The sequence below is a fragment of the Amphiprion ocellaris genome, chromosome 5 (assembly GCF_022539595.1).
Source record: "Amphiprion ocellaris isolate individual 3 ecotype Okinawa chromosome 5, ASM2253959v1, whole genome shotgun sequence".
NCBI lineage: Eukaryota > Metazoa > Chordata > Actinopteri > Pomacentridae > Amphiprion > Amphiprion ocellaris.
The window spans coordinates 32,402,310-32,421,449 of NC_072770.1; the positions used below are offsets into that span (position 1 = coordinate 32,402,310).

The window sequence follows — 19,140 nt, forward strand, 5'->3', positions numbered from 1 at the left end:
TTCAGAAAGTTGCATTAATTACAATATGTTAATTGGTTTATGCCACTAAAGGGATTTTTGTTTGTTTGTTGTTTTGATGTTAATGTTTGCTATTACTGCTTGTCATTTTAAAAGACAAAAAGCTTCAGCCAGCGATTGATCTTTCAGCGGGGAGGGATTGTGTTTGGAACTCTCATTATGTAAGACTCTGGAGTCTGTGACAAACCACCTCTTATAGATTTGTCCTTGGAGATATTTTTGAAGATTTTACTTTAATAAAAATGTTCAATCAACTCAGCTCAGATAACCTACATACATGCTGTATGCACTGTACAACAACACATAGAGGTCAAGGTGTCACCATCAGATATTCACAATTTAATCTGTTAAAAGAATTTAGAATAATGATGTTATTGTGATATCTATAGAAAAAAAAAGATTGTTAACTTTGTTTCTTGTATATTTCACGATGTGCACTAAAAATACAAGTTCAGACAAATGAAGAAAGAGTCTGTAAACAAAACTGGACTTGTTTTTATGTCGGAATGTCAACCAGATTGGTGCAGGATGATTTACACTGTTATCATAAATGCATTATTACCGTGATATTCATTTTTATAGGTATCACCATTATTGTTATGGCCATTGCAATGCTATTACAAGAAAAGCACTCAGGGAACGCAGTACTCCACCAAGGCTGTTCATTCCCCCATATGGCATTGTCAGAAATGCAGCTTTTTTTTTTTTTTTTTTTTTTTTTAAGAAATGCAGCATTTCTTTATTAGTTATTGATGATCAGAAATCATGGCAATGTAGAATGTGGCTATTTAATATAGATGTACCCACAAACAACATGACCTTGCACTGAGCACAGGCATGTGTTATGAATATATATGTAATGTACGGATACTGAATCATGTGACCTAAATATGTAGCGGGAGGCAGGAATAGATGGGAATTGGAAACACCCCCTCAATTTAATCAACTGTTCCTTGTATCATTTCCAATGGATAAGTCCTGATAAGTCTGCAGTGGCAGATTTATAGTAGGATCGCAATCATGTGATGTAGTGTTCACTTGTTGTCATGGTTACAGTGATGTAGTGCAACTATCTCGCAATGATACAGAAATCTTTAACAAATCTGTGGATCCAGACTATAAGCCGCATCACTGCCAAAATCTAATGAAGTGTTCCTTGTGTCATTTCTGACTTTCCCTGAAAATTTCATCCAAATCAGTTTGCCTGTTTTTGAGTAATGTTGCGCACAGAGAGAATAACAGACAGACAGACAAACGTACACCGCGTTTCTTTGCGGAGTAACAAAGCTGCAAAACAGTATTAATCTAAAAAAGCTCTATAGAAACTTTGCTTCAAATGATTTGGATCATGCAACAATAAAACCTTCTTTTCTGTGAAACTGGAAAGATATAAATAAAAATGCTGCATTTCTGTACAATCCAAAGTGAAAGAACTTACCAGGAAAATAGAGTTTGTTGCTGTCTGGTGATAATGTTGAAGAATAAAAACGAATATTATGAAGTCGTTTCGGTGTTTATACATTTGCATTTGTTACTCTGCTTCTCTGTGCTGACTTGATAAAGAGGCCCATGGCTGTGAACCCTCTCTGTCAGATACACACTTTGTACCTGCATGCTACATATTGCAGCTACAGTTTGTTATAAAAGAAGTACACAATCTGAATTTCATGAGCAAAGTGCTGTTTACACAAATTGAGTCGGGCAGGCTGAAGATTGAAAACAAAAACCAAATACTGCAGACCGACGTGAAAAAAATCAAACAACAAACCCCAACATAAAATATGCATTAAAAAGAGTTGAAACATTCATAAATATTAAGGGACAACACAACACTATTAAAGAGTGTTTGTCAAATTCTCCTGTAGCTTTTTAGGCTCGCCTCTGTGTTGCTCTTTTCCTTCTCATCGCCCTCATCATCAGAAACATCACACATCATAACTCAGATCCATTTCATCTTAACTAATGCATCAGAGGCCACCCTTTCGCACAGAGAGCAATTGCGCCCCGATGCATATATTCGGCCGCATGCCTGCCTAAAAACCAATCTCACATCAAGCTGTTGGGTGTTGCTGAGCGTGTCTCTACTGCCTGCATGTGCATTTGTTAATCTCACATATTTTCAAATGTATAATTTCCATCCTGAGGAGCAGCTTTCTGACTTCTTCTGCCGACAGTCACCATTAGACAGTTGTCACCTTCTGATTGCTTTTCCAGACTCAAACAGCAGGAGAGCAGAAGTGTTTGTACATGGCCGGTCTGTTCACGCAGGGAGAATCTGCATGCAAACACTCACGGATGAGAAACGACCTGCACACCGTCATTTCTATTCGCCTGCATTCAGGTGTAATTGTGTGCATGTGAATGTCCGTACGCACACATACCTGTCTGTGCTGCTGCAGCATTTCGTGGTCAGTGTTTAATAGAGATTAATAGCAGGAGAGGTGAACAGTAACAGGGTAATATTTATCTAGTGCTGGCGTTCAAGCAGATTGTCAGTTTTTTATAAATTTTTTTATATTCAGGCAGACTGTATTACTTATCGTGAAACTGCCAGCCTCTGGATTGTTTTCATTCATGGTGAAATATAGAGTTTTGTTGAAGCTGAAAGCAAGAGGAAATACATTTTTTGTTACTGGATCAGCATGTAGGAGCTGCTGGGAAATTACACTTTTTGCCTTCTTCATGGCCATGTTTTCCATAGGACTGGACCCGAATATCCAAATATCTGAATATTCGGTAGTGATGGTCGTATAGGAATATTTATTTTGAGATCCGAATATTCCAATAACACCACCACCCCCCCTCTCATTGTCGTTGTTTTGTGTCTAATTGTAGTTTTGTATTTCTTTCAGTCATTTTGCCTGTGATTGTACTCATTTTATGTTTGACTGTAGTTGTTTTGCATCTCTTTGAAGTTGTTTTGTGTCTCATTGTAGATTTTTTTGCTGCTCTTTGTGGTCATTTTGCCTGTTGTAGTTGTTGTTTTGTGTCTTATTGTAGTTGTTTAGCCTGTTATAGATGCTTTGTGTCTGTGTGCTCGACAGCTGCAGTCCTGAGGTAAGCATCGGATGTCAGTTTGTTGTATCGTTCGCACCCTATAGCTGCTTTAGTGGATGTTGACAGTAAGTAAACAGAAGGCACCTGGTGTGATTGTGTGCATTTTGTTATTGTATGAAATGTTTACATGTGTGCGTATATGTGGTTGTCCAACCCCGTCTGTGAGAGAACAGGTTTATATGTTGCTGAATTATTTTTGTGCAGGAGCTACTCTGTATTAAAGTAGACAATCTTTCCCTTACCTGCCTAAAATGCTGCAATCAGTGTAAGTCAATGCTGTACAGAGAGGTTGCATATTTTGACATCATCACAATTTCCTTTAAAGTGTATTCGCTGCTGTAAACTAGCTGAGTGCTGGTTGACAGGCAGGAAGTGGCTCTAATAAATCTTCCAGCAAAGATTCATATTCTCATTTTACTTGATCAATAAAAAAAGTGAAAGCTGCAATATTTAGTTTAAGAGACTGAAAACTGATTTATGAAAGAGGGTCTAAAATGTTTTCTCTCTGTAATTGAAGTATTTAAGCACAACATCATAGTTTTGTTTGTTCTACCAAGTGTCTGTCTTTCTGAAATGTCTTTGTATAAAGCTTCTAATGACTGTGTTTGTTTGACTGTAGCTGTATGAGAGAATAATAAAAAGCGAATGTCCTCTTTGGAAAATCAATAAAGAGCCCTTTCATGACTTCCTGAAATCTTCACATCACAGCTTTGAAGTTGTCACACCCGGACTGTGACTTATGAGTGTCCTAATTCATTTGCTACAGTGGATTAAGAATGAGGGAAAGGAAAATGTAAACAAAAAGTTAATTTGCAAAAACTGATCCTCTAGAGAAAAAAAAAGAGCTAACCTTCACATGTTATTGAGACACAGCACATTCTGAATACTAAATGCTTTTTGTGTTGAAAGATGTTATTGTCCATGAACACGGCATGTTTTACAGCAGAAAATACCAAACACTAGAGCTGTTCTTTAAGGAATCCAGATAAATTTGTTCAGCTAATCAGTGTGACTGTGACTCTTCAGCTGGGTCTGTGCTGTCTGAAAGGGAGTTTGGTGTAACTTTAAATGAAACTCATCCTCAAAGATGGATAGTTGAAGCCTGGATACTGTAAAACACTGAATAGCAATTCATAATATGGATAACATCGAATAGATCTGTAGTCTGGCCTGGATTTTCCAAAGTATGATCTTCACTATTCTGGGATTGAGGCTTTTGCAGTAGGAGCTCTAGAACTTTAGAACAGCCTTCCTCTTGCAATTTAATGTTCCTCCTCCATTGACGAAAAAAACTGAAGAACATGTTTTTGATGGCTTTGGCTGCTCTGAATTCTCTTAATATTTCATATTTATTTCCTGTTTTTTAGACAATGATCTTACAAGTGGCTATCATGTTCTGTCTAATTTGATATTTTATTTTATTTTATTTTGTTTAATAATAAGGTTTTTTATTAGTCTTATTGTAGATGATCTCTCTTGTTTTACTTTGCTTTTAGCCTCCTGGTTCTCAGGTGTGATGTTATCTAATTCTTTAATTCTCTAATTTTTTAGATTTTTAATTTCTGATTTTCTTTAATTTTTTAACTGCCTAGTTCCTTTGTTTGATATGAGTGCTAATCTAGCTAATTATTCATTTATTAACATTTTTACAGTTTATTTTTAATTGACTGCTCTGACTTGTCTCCTATGTCTTGCTTGTCTTGACTGTCAAAGCACCTTGTGAACGCTGTTCTTAAGGGTGCTATATATAAAAAAGTTATTATTTACCTCTTTGTTTTTATGTTGAAGAATGCTTAATATTGCACTTAAATGAAACTAATCTCAATTACGTGACTTTGTTCAAAACAGGAAATGTGAAACTTTAAATCTGCAAAAAAAAAAAAAAAAAAAAAAAAAGCTAGTGTTTTGGTTAGTAACTTAGTTTTACTCAATCAAAAACATTTTTGCTGGAGTACAAAATATAAAAACATGATTTATTAAAATGAATAAAAGAAACAGGCATAGTTTTTGCAAATGAACTTCTCAAATTAAGTTGCAACAGTGGATTGAAAAAATTAGAGGCTCATTGCATTTGATTTGCTAATGATGCTAAATGCATCTCAGGAAGTGATGAGGTCTAAATTGGATCCTGACTGAATGTACAGTATATCTGGATTCATTCCTCTTAAATATAAACAAATGAAAAATTGAACCACTACAGCTTGTGTGGTTTGGTTTCTGTTCTCCTCTAATTAGTGCACAAACACAGCTTTTAGCTTTGCCGGCCTTAAATAATGCTGCAATGTGACTGGAAGGGAATGCTTTGCTAATTTAAATCCAGTTTATTTTTCTCTGCTTCAACAGTTCGAAAAGACGAAGGACACATCAGGATTTATCTGCCTAATTTGTTACTTAGCAGGAATGTTTGCTTTGTGATGTAGCTGCTTAATTGCATTGTTGGCCTCTTGAAATTTGTTATGCAACGATAAACCTGAATAAATCCTTTTCAGTGGCTCTGAATGCAACTGAAAAGACATTCTGGAGTGCCTCATTCTTCTGTGACTGATGTCTGATGATTCAGGCTTATATAAAGAGATGAATTCATATACCATTGCCACTTATTGTGCTCGATACATCCTCCCAGATAAACTTTTATTTGACGGATTTATGAACTCCTTAAGCAGCCAAACATGACACTGAGAAAGCCCTCTTCATATTTTGACATCCAGAAAACTCTGTCTAATTACGACAAAACCACAGAGGATGCAGGGATGTCAGCTGCAGAGGTGATGTTGGCACTGAGGTTCCTTTGAGGTTTGTTGTTTACAATCCAGGCTGAACACTGTTGGTTGTACAACAGCGCACCGCAAATACACAGAGGAAAGCAGAGATGCTGTGTGACATTTATTGGATGCAGTCAGACTGAGCCTACACCGTGTAACCTTGGGTCCAGTTCTCTCAGCACTCGCCGTAATATTCCCCTTTCTTCCTCGCTCACATCTTACAGGAGCGCATGGAGCTGCAGGCAGCTGCGGCGGATTGTTTTTGTGCCATTCGGTGGCCTTGGATTTTAAAGACAGCTGACGACTTCTGCTTGAGCTCCTGTGTAGATCGCTGCGATAGTGTGGACAATGTTCTGACAAAGTGAAGTATCGCAAATAGACAGTGTTGACAATGATACGTATGAAAAGCCTTTTCAAGGTCTAATAGGATTCAGGAAGTTACCATGAGGGCGATAATGGCTGCACTTTCATCGTATTGTAGCAAAAGCACTCACTCAACCGCATTTTGCACGATGTGCCGCCATAATGACCAGCCGTTATTATCAGACCAGTACTTCCATTCCGCCTTCACTCACTTACCAAAAATAAATTACAGCACACCCACTTTCCATAGATACTAAACTTTCTCCTGTATGGCTCCCATTTATATTCATCTTGTTGTCATGTAGCTCCCCCTGCCTCCTTTCTCTTTATTAGCTGTCACAAAAAAATGCAGTTCATATCGCAGGCGCTCCTCTGGGAACTTGTGCTGCTCTTAACTTTGGGAAGATTTGTGCCAAAAGATGCCAGGTGCAGCTCCTCCCCAAGTACCTGCTTTCCATCTGCTGCCGACTTTCTCATACGAAAGTCAGTCGAAAGCTGCAAGTACTGACGACAGCCACATAGATGGATGATACTGTATAAACATAAACGGTGTCCTGATTAAAAACAGAGCAGAGAATTTAAGAATGTTGCAGTGCTACTCCGAAGTGGGTAATTCAGTTAAACTTCAGGATGAGCAGTAAGTGTTTTAAGAACATTGTTGTCCAGGGTTTCTCCTCTCATACAGTATGCAAGCTGTCCTTACAGCATGTAAAAGACCGTATAGCTCAGCGTATTATAGTCCTAAGAACACCGTAGAATTGAGCTTAAATCAGAGGTAATGCAGTGACAGACAGTGTGCTTGTAGCAAAGATGACCAATGTTTGAGTGTAATTATGTTGCTATTTAAAGGTGTAAGTGCAGTCCTGAATATGAGATTGATGCTGTGTTGTGTATAAGCTACTGAGCTTGCACACAGAGCCCTTAGATACCTTTCATTATGTATTTTTGTGTGCATTTTGATGTGTCATATCAGAAAAAGTTAATGGAAATGACAAAATTCCAAACAAAAGCACATTTGAGATGGTTTTCGACTTTTTCTAAAAAATACCTAATCTGTTTAATAGGAGGTGGAAGTACTTTTTTTTCAAGTACTTCGAATTTTTAAGATAGTAAACAATTCCTGAAGTCTTCTGCAGCCAAAGTTTGGTTTCTTCTTCTTCTTCTTTGAAATTTTATAGCAGATTTTGTTTCCGTTTTCTTAGAATTGTTTATTACAACCATGTATAACTGACGACACTATACAGCCTGGCTTATTTGCCTTCAAGCCATTGGTGGAAATAAGCCTAATTTATTGCATTTTTTGCAATGTTTTAAAAGTATATTTTGATATCGCTTGACAGTTCTATGGAAATATGTCTCATGTTTTATAAAGAGATGAGTTTTTTGATTAAACATGTAAAAAATAAAATGCATTTGCCTGAATTGTATTTATTGTCATGGTCGCAGTTTTCTATTGTTCCTTGCTTCATCTAATAAGAAATAAAGAAAAAAAGAGCAGTCAGTGACTCTCAAGAAACCTAAATATGGTTTATGTAAGATAATGTAGCAGTTTATTTTGGTGACTCCACTATTGTGATGGGAAGAACAATAATCAGTTTTATGGTGGGATTTTTGCTAAACGGATTCAAACAGAAGGACATGTTTGTTTGTGTCCAATATTTTGCGAATACCCGTGGCGTATCTAGTTAATGTGTACTGGGCCATTTTTATGCCAGATCAAGAGACAGATGTGATCATTGTCATCCCAAATCTCTGTCATCCCTCTGTCAGTGTCATAACCTGGTTTATCCACTCACTCTGTGTTTTTATTTTTTTTGTCTCGGTGAAATAAAGGCAGATGGAAGTGCTGCCAAAAACAGGAGATAATAACGTGGAGAGGAGTCCTATGTGCCACCAGCACTTCCTGCTCAGGCCTGGCAGGTTTAGCAGTCGGGCAGATGTCTAGCGTTCCGGCTATATGAGAACAGATTTTTTTTTAGTAGGGTCCAGGCAGAGGGTTTATCTGTTTGGACTGGGAAGCAGACAAACAGTGTAATCCCAAGCATTATTACATCATCCTCCATCACCAACCCTCCCTACCTCCCCTTCACCCCGTCACCCATTCGTCCATATTTCCAAGGGCAGTTGCGTAACATCCTGGCAGAGCTGGTAATTTTAGAGATTGAAGTTCCTGCGGAGATGCATCACAATGATGCGGCGTGATTAATGGATTGCAGATTGATTGGGGATGTCATCTGGCAACAAACGCTTAAGTGGATGTGCACCTGCAGGCTGTGTGAGCAATTTAGAGGAATTAAGTTGTGTGGGATGATATTTTTTTTCTCTCCCCCTGCATCTATTGTTTCATGTGCAGCAGCCAGAGAGTCTTATTCATCCCGAAATATTGATCATAACTGAATAACCGAATCGTTATTCAACACGTGTGCCTCTTGACTCTCAAGTGTGGAGAACAAACTGAGAATCTTTCACTTCTCAGCCACAGAATCGACTTTTATTAGTGCAAGTGAAGCGGGCAGTGAAGTGAGACCTGCAAGTGGGGTTTAATTTGTGAGAAGAAAAGCAGTTGTTCAAGCTAACTGAGGGAGATCCAGCGTTTAAATGAAAGCATCTCTTGTAGTTATGTGAAACTTGCACCTTCATTTCTGTTTCTTTGTCTGTTTTTTCCATCAGTTCGTTACCTGCTGAAGAACAATGTGAGTCCAGACCTCTGCAACGAGGACGGTCTGACTGCTCTGCATCAGGTAAGATCACCTGTCTCCACCGGTTTGTCCCTTTGATCTTTGTGACATCAGCCTGTGTTTCTCTTTGAAACTGAAGCACTGATGCCTAACTGATGTCAGTGACTTCTCTCAGATTGAGAATGAGAAAAGAAAGTAGCTGTATAGATTGTCAGTTGCATGTTTTGGATGTCTTCTCATCTCATCTGTTTGATTCTTGACTTTTTCTGTCCACGTCCTCCTCGAGCAAAACCTCAAATTGCTCCTGATGGTCAGTGTGTGAGTGAATGAGGAAATCAGAAGCTAATATTAAAGTGTTTTGGGTTTCAAAAAGACTCCTGTCCACTGTCTAACTGTCAAAGTACATTTACTTGCAAGGTTTTGCTGGTAGACCTTCAACTATCTGACTGGCAAACCCAGTCTCAAAGCAGGACAACACGACATAAAAGAGAACTAGATGATTATTATATATTTTAGACTTCACTCTGTTATCTCTTTCTTTTGACCGATCTGCCTGTCGGTTCTTGGTTGAGTACGAAAACATCATGGCTCCCTTCTAACTTTAACTTCATCACCATCTCAGCCCTTGTTGAAATGTAATTAAATCATTTCCTGATTAGTTTGCCAGGGCATAAATTAGAGGCTTCGTGTAGAATGGAGTGTTGAAGTTTTTTGACACTGAAAAAAAGATTTTTAATAGTGAAGAAACGAGTTCAGTATTGGGTGGAAATTTGACATAGGAAACTGATGGAGGATATCAGGCCTATTTTCACTTGCTAATTAGAGCCATTGCTGACATAATAATCAAAGCTTCCACCTCATCCAAATCAATGCCACTTTCACTTAAATCTGCTCAGTTGTGTGTGTAAACAATTGATCGTTACGCGTCTCATTTGGTAACAAATCAACCGACCTTTGATTCGAACAGGTTTTTTCGCCAGGAAAGAACTATTTATTTCACTCCAGCCTAAATCCTGAAATGCCGTCTGTCACAGGCATTAACCAGAGCCTGAGCTGATCTGACCACTGAGCTAAAACATTTCTCCAGTGGTGGAGAGCATTTTATTTTGTGTAAAGTTTGATTTCTCCAGCAGCAGGGCTTCTGTGAGGATGCTGACTGTACCGTTTTTGTTCGTCCCTCCTGAAATAAAATGCCAATTGCTGAAGTAGCTCTAAGAGTAAACTCAGAATTTTATTTCCGCCCCCAAAGGTCTGGACGGCGTCTTTATGGGTCGTTTACAGTGTGGTAGACATCAAGTCATCTTAACCCCTGAAGTGGAGTCCCATTTTAATGTAAAATAAAAACAAACCCGACGCCCTAAAGGATATCTCTTTATCTGTAAACATTTCATTGGGTGATGCTGTTTAGAACTTTGGTTTCTTCCCCTCTCACCGTCTTTCTTCTCATTTGTCTCTGTGCAGTTTTACTATTCCTCTGACACTTTATGTCCTCTCTCCTCCTTTCGCTCTGCCTCGGCTAACACAGCCATCTCTCTTTCCCTCTCGGCCGTTCAAAGTGTAATATTCAGGCTCCTGCTGGGAGGCGGTGAAATGAACAGGGGAAGACAAAATTGAAGTCCATCAGTCACCGCCGGTGTGGCTGGTGTTTTAAAAGCAGCGAGCTGCCATGAGATCAGATTGACCTTTTGGCTTTGAATGTGTGTGTACCTGATAACCTGCTATTTGGACGGGTCGGTCTGCACAGTGTCTTCAAGATGAGACCTTTTCACTGCACGAATGCTCTGCACGCACACACACACACACAGAGGCAGACATGGACACATTACACAAACACACAAAGGATATTCATCTATACATAGTACATAGAGACACATACATTTATAGTCTTAACCTGCATTTTGTTGTCCACAGACTGAAAAAAAATGTTGAGAAAATAAATGAAAGACATCCACTGAGAGGAGAACACACACACACACACACACACACACACACACACACACACACACACACACACACACACACACACACACACACACACACACGTTAGATAAATAAGAAAAGTGGTGGTGAGGTGTCTCTGAATGAGATGTCATACCTGTCCAGGGCTGGTTTCACCTCACTGATATGAGACATTAAACAGATGGCTTGCAGGGTTACTCTATACACCACAATACACACGCATGCACACACGCACACACACCTACACACGCACGCACATGCACATCTGCTCTGCAATCACACATCTATGTACTTCAGCATTTACTACTTCATTTCTGTGAATCTTTCATGAAAGCCCGTTGAACGCTTTAGTTTGGATCATGTGATGGATAATCAGTGTCAAGTCAGTGTGTTTGTGTTTGTATGAATGGGTGTGAAGCTGTGCTGTCACCAGCACCGCATTACAAAACACAGCCTCATTCCTCCTTTATTTCAATGAAACCGCTTTGTTAGAAACCTGAGGGTGCCTCTTCAGAACACTCAGGCTCGGTTGTTTGACAGAACAGCTTTTGTGATGTGCAGCTTGACATCGTGGCGTCGGCCGGTCGGATATGTTCAAACACACGGTGTAACTATACTATCCAGCAGACAACTGGACAAGTTCTACTTCATATAAGCGATGTGCAAGATTTGAGCTTCTCTCTCTGGTTCTCTTTTTTCTGTCTTCAGATGAACAAAGTAAATAGGCTTGAAAGTAATGAGAACAAGTAATAGTGTTGCACTCGACTGTAAATGTGAAAAATTACTAAAACTTCTACAGTTTTAGTAACAGTCGAGTGCAACACCATTACTTGTTCTCGTTACTTTCAAGCCTATTTTCATTGTTATCTACTGCTTGATGTTTTGTTTTCTGGCTGAGAGTTAAAGTACAAGTTTGATGCCTCTGGACTAGAAACAGGAAAAAAACCTAAAAACTCAAGTTCTCTAATTATAACATTACATTTTATTTAATTTGTGTGACAACATAATTGATCTCCTCATCTAACCCTTTCATTTAAAAATATATTTTAAAATTTTCAAATAAACAAAATATGGCATCTTTTATCCTGAAGCATCCAAATCTCTTGATGAGTGCTGCTGAAACAACAACCACAACACACCACGATTACATGGATCATCTGAATGATTGCAACACCTGAAGGAACATCCACATAGCTCTCTGTGTATGCAGAGCAAAGGATTGTGGGTATTCAACCAACACAGATGATCTGGAGATTCAGTTGCGTGCAGTCCTCCAAAAACGAACAGCATGTTGATTGTCAGAGATGAGGCACAACATGCTATGCAAAGTACCTGTTTGAAAGGTTAGCTTAAAAATGAAAGGGTCGAGGGTCCTTTGGGTGTGACAAACAATGCAAGCTTTTATAAGAAGGATGATTAAAAAGTTCTGAGACTCTGCCTGTAAGAATTTGGTCACAATCATCATCAAAATAGTGTCATTGTGCAGCACTCCCCGCAAGCCATTTATGTAAGCATGTCAAGCACCATCTGTGATGAGCACTGAATCTCTTAAACAACTAGGTCAAAACAACTTGAATTTCACTTTGTTGGAGAATAAGAAGTCATAACAGCCAGTCGGATCTGGTGAGTAGGGCACGGTGGAGAGTAATGGTTGTGTTGTTGTGGCAAAAAAAAACCTGAGTTGTGAGAACGTTACGCTAAGGGTTTTCCCTCAGTAACCTCAGGACGTTGCAGTAGAGCTCTGTCTGACCCTGGTTGACTAATCTGTAGTGCAAAACCATGTGAATGTCAAAGAAAACATCAAGCATGCTCTCGTTTCACTCTTGACCTGATGCACCTGGTCCAGTTTTGGAAACCCAAAGCTTTTCCACTGTTAGAACTGATGTTTCTTCCCTCAGATCCACCTCCCGTAACCAGAGATGAAGCGTTCGGTGTCCAGGGCTGCTGACCAACACTGAATGTGAGGTTTCTTCTCTGCTGCTGTTTGTGGTCCATGGAGAAGTTGGAAATGTTACTAGCCCAGTGAAATGCATCCTGACAGTTACTACTCACATATGATGCATGACCATGGCACTCTGAATGCATGTGAATTATGAACAGTCCCAGAACTTTTTAATCAGTTCTCGTAAGCACGGCTTGTGACTCCTGATGCAACATGACTCTATTTCACTCCACTCTCACTTGTGTTTTGTGTTCTGTGTTTTCTACATCAGGAGCAGAAGCCGGCAGATTACCAATAAGACAAACACAAACTACAGTAGCTTACATTTCCAGTTGTTCCACATATTTTTGATGCTTGTCCCAACTGGCAGCAGACAGCTGCAACAGGTGATGTGAGTCTGTACAGCTATGCACAGCATCATCATAGCAGCACTGCAGCTGCTAGAGCTTTGGGCTGAAAGAACAGAAAACGTATGTTGCGAGTTCTCCACCACTCTAGAGAAAAAGCCCACGGCACTGACCTGAAGAGAAGTGGAGGTTGTAATGTATTAGTGGACAAGACATCTGTCTTGCTGCTGAATGGAGACTTTGAAAGTCTCATCTGTGGCCATCGTGTTGCTAGGCTGGAGAGTGCTCTCTGTCTGTTTATAATTAATGACAAGGAGGGAGAAAATTAGCTGTCACAGGCGATGAGCTCAAAAAGACAATCTGAAAATGCGAAATCATGCTGCAGAAACCTGGAGAAAACCACGACTATAGCTGCAACCGACACACAGCAAGGAGCACAAAAAGTGCATTGCAGGTTTCTGTATACATACATATATGAATAAAAATACATGTTATTCACAGCAGTGCATATATCAGACACTGCAGAAGCCATTTTTTTACACTTATAATACACTTTGTCAAGAGGGTTTTTAACTAATGTTTTTGCTTCGCCTGGGAGATATTGTAGGTGTACAAAGATATTTTGGGTTTGAAAGCACTCGGAGGTAGAGGAAGACAATCTCCTTACCAGCAGATGCTTCCAAACACACCTGCCTCGTGTCGTCCCACATTTGGGCGAGTCCCAGCTGTTTTCTGGCTCAGAGCTCCTGTGTTTTGCTTCGGGACCCCGGCGTGGCTGAGTGGGCACGATGACCCAGAACATCGAGCGAGTGCTGGAATCACATTTAAAAACATTTACTTCAGTCAGTCAACCGTTGAAAAATTGATGCGGAGATGACGCAGACTGATAATCATCTGCAGGATGTGATCATGTCGAGCTGTGAAGTTTGCATTCGTGTGCGGTTCCAGCCCGTTTCATTAGTTATTCAGGTCTTCATTACTTCAGCCTTGGAGGACTCAGACCTGCCAGCATCATGTTCTCACACTTGGCTCCACACATTCAGTATTAACCATCACTCTTTCTTATCAGCATGCTCTCATGTATTTTTTAGAGAGATCATTTAATGTTGAACAGCATGTGTGGTAGGAAAGGAAAAGGTTTAAATTGAGCTACAAGCCCAGAAGTCATCATTACAGGTACACATTGTACTCCACTGACTGTCGCAGCCCACATTCATTTCATTTAAGCTAATAGGTCTGATTCTGAGCAGCTGAACTTGACGTCTTGGGTTCATTCGCATCCCTTCACTCTTCATGATTTGGTAATGCTTTGTTCAGCTCCTGTCACTTTTAACCTCTAATCTCCTGCACTCTCAGCCACCTGCTCCTGCTTCTGCTGACTTAACCCCCGAAGATTTCCATTTCAGGTGCCAGCTCTGTCACCGGCAGCCTTCCTGGCGTTGATCAAACGTCAGCCATTCAGAGTAAAATATCTAAGCCTCATTTCCTTGTCATTTTGCTCCTCAACCCGAACCGCGGCCCTCTCAGCCCACTGATAAATCCCAGCAAGAGTGTTGCCCTTGTTTTCCAGCCACACAGGCATAATCTGGGCCTTTGTGTGAGCCACACTCCCATCCTTGTGTGAATACTTTGCGTCATGAATAGCACATTATTCTCCTGCGTGTTTCATTGTGTTTAGCTCAGTGGCTAGTTAGTAGTTAGCTGGCAGGTGGGTTGAAGTACGTGGGTTTATTCAGAAGGCAGTTAGGAGATTAACTTGGTTGTTGGCAAGTGTGTAGGCTGCGGCTTCTTAGGTTTTTCTGATGACATCTGTCATGGCACTGCTGCAGCCTGGAGCTTTGAGATGAGCTCATACATGAATGTCTGTCTAATGCATTGAAGAGTCTTGTTCTTGTCGTTTTTATAGAGCTGTGCATCTTTCTAGAATCATGACTTCAAGCTTGCCAATTAACAGAAACACATAGGTTGTTCCTTGAATTCACAATTTGCCGTTTTAATATTTCCATCCATGCGCACGCACAAACTGAAATAAGCAAATGTGTGACTCGCCATACTCTGTTTTCCTTTGCATCCGCTTTCTGTTCTTCATAAAAGCCGGACACGCACAGAGAACCACTTCTGTTTTTGACAGCCTTTCTAAGAAGGTCATAAAGACACTTTGTTCTTTCCTGCTCATTCTGCCTGTCACCTATCAACTATCTGAGCATCACTGACAGTGTAGGTTTTTACACCGAATCACTGGATACATACTGAGAAAAACAAGTCAATAGACATGACTCTTTCACACTGATCCTTTGCAAATTTCTTGAGAAAAATTTTGCATCAAAAAGAGAAACCCCTGAGCGCACCTCCTCCTGCGCTCTGCGACTCAGTCCAGGATCTCCAGACTGCAGCCTTCATGTATTTCTTTTTATTTTCCCGCTGCCTGCCTGCTGTTAGCACCATGTAGCTCTTTTTCTCTTCATATATCAGAGATTTCTCCATACGTTTTAAATTCTTCCACTTCCAAAAAGATCAGTGCAACATTGTAGAAAAAAAAACTAGAATTCCACAGATAAGAGAGGACTAGTGGAGGACTATGTATCCACAATGCCAAACTCTAACAATCAGGCTTAATTGCTATTTTGTTTGACTTCATATTCAGTCTAACATTGTCTAACTCAACCTTCTTATCTTACTTTTCAAATGAAACCACAGGTGTCTGTATTTTTGAGCTGTAGCACAAGTAGAGACGAGTTTTAAATTTAGCAACTGAGTAATCTGAGTATCTGAAGTTTGCTATTATCCATCAAAAGATCCTGTTCTCAACAGACTGAGCAGCAAAAATGTCTTAGCAAGAATGTGCTCTTTCAACATTTACAGATATGCACTTCAGCTGATTGTTTTTGGTGTTGATTTACAGGAAGTGAAGGCTGAGTAGGTACTAGTTGTCAATAAACTTCTGGGCTCCATCAGTCTCACACCTCTGAGCATTTTCTCTGTTTTATTTTTGGCTGTGTTCCTACAAGATAGCACCCTATGTACTATTTTTTTAAATATTTAAATTCATTTAAAAAGTAGCCAGCATTTCAGGTGTCCAAAACAAGGTTGCTATGGCCTGATTGTTGTGTTTTCTGTTTTCTTTCAGGTCTGTACCTGCCATTTTATGTGTCACACATATTCTTCTACCCACAAAGCAACGTTTCCTGCAGATCAGATGTTGTGCCTCTGTGGTCTGTAAAAAGCAGCCACAGTTCATAACCACGTAGCAACTGTTTTTCAGTCCTAGACTTCATTGCACAAAGAAAAGTCTGAAATTTGCAGTTTTACAGTATCATTTGCAGTTAAACATTTTTGCAAAACTTTACACCTGGTGATCTTCACCTTAACTGAAATGTTTCTCACAGGATGTGTTTGTCAGCCAGTCGGGTTTCCAGTCAGTCAGTGTTTGTTTGTTTTTTCTATTTCACCTCTTATCTGTCTTCCTGCTATCTGTCCTGTGCATCTGTGCAGTAATTTCATTTCCTCTCTTGTGTTGTATATTAATTTATGTACTCCCCCCTCGCACTCGTGTCAGAGCTGCATTATCTGAGCAGACCTGCAAGTCGAAGCTACAAAACTCCAGAACTGGCTCACAACTCAGTTTCCACTCACATCAGTTCAATCGAATAGTCTCTTTTTATTGTTGTTTAAGCATTTAGATTAAAGTGTTGCCAGAAAGCAAATAAGCAGTCACAGCTGGAGTGCAAGTGATACAAAATAGAGATTGAGGTTTTGTTTTAAAGGCAGAAGGAATATGCTTGGATGTGGTACAGAAGGTGACATTTTTAGCCTTCAAGTTAGATCAAGGCTACACTTAGTTGTTGTTGGTTTGATTATATGTGACACTGATAGTTAATATTAACAGTGATAATCAGAAATGTCACATTTACTATTTGGTAATATAGTCAGTGTTCATAATTGTGCCAAAAATATGGCAAATATCTACTTTCTACTGGTGATTAATTGTTCTGAAATCACCTTAAAACAGGAACTAAATGTAAACGACTCTTTCAGGATCCTGAGGAAAGGAGTCTGCAGTTGTTGCTTCCAAAATGACATTCATCTGTCTCATAATCTGCTCTCCCACTTCTCTCTCTTGGCATTTCCATCTGCTTGGTTTATATTCATGTTTGTGCCTCTGTCTGTATTATTGTCTGCCCTGCTCTCGCTCCTACTCTCAGACACTAGAAACCCTGTAGATATTGCACTTTACCACACCATCGATGTGAATCCACAACAAGAAAAAAAAAACATCCTGTCTCTGCACCTGCTATGATTTATATGGTGAGCATGTACAATGTGGTGCAAAGTGGAAAAGTTGAGAAGTTCTTTCTGTCATACATTTTCACGGCCTTTTGTTGTGAAGTATTTGTGAATAAGCTGAACAGGAAATGACGTTTTATTTTAATTCTGTGTTCAGTTAACTAGTTTATAATGTCTCCTGTTTCTGTCTGTTAATGTGATAATGCAGAACAATGACAGAGATTATCAAATGTCTATTTAATGAAGACAATGAATGTATATTACTGTGTTATTAGAGAGAAATGTTTGCTGTAACAAGAGTTTGAAAGAAGAAACTGTCCTTACAGTATCTGCTCTTATCTTTTGAGAATGTCAATAGATTAACTACTAACATACAAATAAATAACATACCTTTATTTGATCCTGGTTTTGTATTATTGCATAGGTTTATATATGCAACAAATAATTTCTTAATCATTTAATCTTCCAGTTATTTTCTCAAGAAATCATTTTGTCTGAAAACGATGAAAAATCCCACCACAGTCCATCACAGTTCCCCACAGTTTCCCCATTTAGTGACGTCTAGTTTTGTCCAACCAGCACAATCAAACCTGGAGATATTCAGGGATAGTCTGTACGCGGGTCTTTATTAAAATTAGATTTGTCCTCTGTTCTTAAAAAAACAAACAAACATGACAATGCTAAAACACCATAGAAGTGCTGTTAAGGGCCAACAAACGCAACAGGTGGCGAAATAACTTTAACTCTAGAGCCACATCAGCCAATCATAAGACTGATTAAAAACAGTTATCGGCTTTTGCAGGTTATCCAAGATGATTCACTGAGCAAGGAGGGAATCATATATGTGGGCTGAGTCTGACACCTCTGTTCTGGTGAGCTGGAACTGCATTTTCATGTAGACAAAAGGCCAAACACATAGAAGGAGATACATTTTTAGAAAATACCCGTGCATGTCTGGACAAGGCCTTAATCTGCAAATCCATTAAACAGAGAAGAGCAGAAAATCCTCATATTTGAGAAGCTGGAGACAGACAATATTTGGTATTTTTGGTTGACAGATTTGTCCAACTATTGAAAAAATCATCAATAAATGAAAATGTTGGCTTATTCTAAATAGTTTTGCAAATTACCTTAAAGCAGAGCCTGAAAACAGAATTACAAGCAGTGAGGAAATAATTTTCACCAGAATTCTAAAGTTTAAATGGTAGTTTTATTGTGTAAAAGTTGCACAGGGGCTTTGATGGTTTGTTGGGTGGCAGTCAGGGGTTTGGAAAGTTTAAACCATTGGAAACTTGTGTGTTAGTTCTGTAATAGGGTGTACCCTGCTTCCTTCACAATGCATGCTGGGATGGGCTGCTGCTTTCCGGAAGCCTTAAGAAGATAAGCGGTTTACAAAATGAATGTATTTATTTAGCTCTTTTATTCCCTGTTATCTTTATTTTGTTTCAAATGTTGTTCCAATATTTTTTTTAAACTGTCCTCTCGTTTAAATCTTCAATAAAGTACATTCAGACTTTATAATGGGATTATCAGCAGTCATTTTGTCAGGAAAGACTTTCATCACGACAGATGTCTCATTTCATTTCAAAACACAACAGAGAAATTACAAGACTCAGGCAGGTTCTGACTAAAGTGTAGGTGCTCTTTGGTAAAAACATGCAGGTGTTCTAGACTAAAGTACTGGGAGACTGGATTAAAAATGTCATAAACCAGATTTAAATCCACAACTT

The 19,140-nt window shown here is 39.3% G+C and overlaps 1 protein-coding gene across 3 annotated transcripts in view; it reads left to right on the forward strand.

Moving 5' to 3' along the window:
• ppp1r16b (protein phosphatase 1, regulatory subunit 16B) overlaps positions 1–19,140 on the forward strand; it is a 107,655-nt gene that overhangs the window by 61,099 nt on the left and 27,416 nt on the right. For all 3 annotated transcript variants that reach the window (XM_023263039.3, XM_023263042.3, XM_023263040.3), the window contains exon 3: positions 8,871–8,941. In XM_023263039.3, coding sequence (XP_023118807.1) covers positions 8,871–8,941 — 71 coding nt within the window. The remainder of the gene's footprint in view (positions 1–8,870; positions 8,942–19,140) is intronic.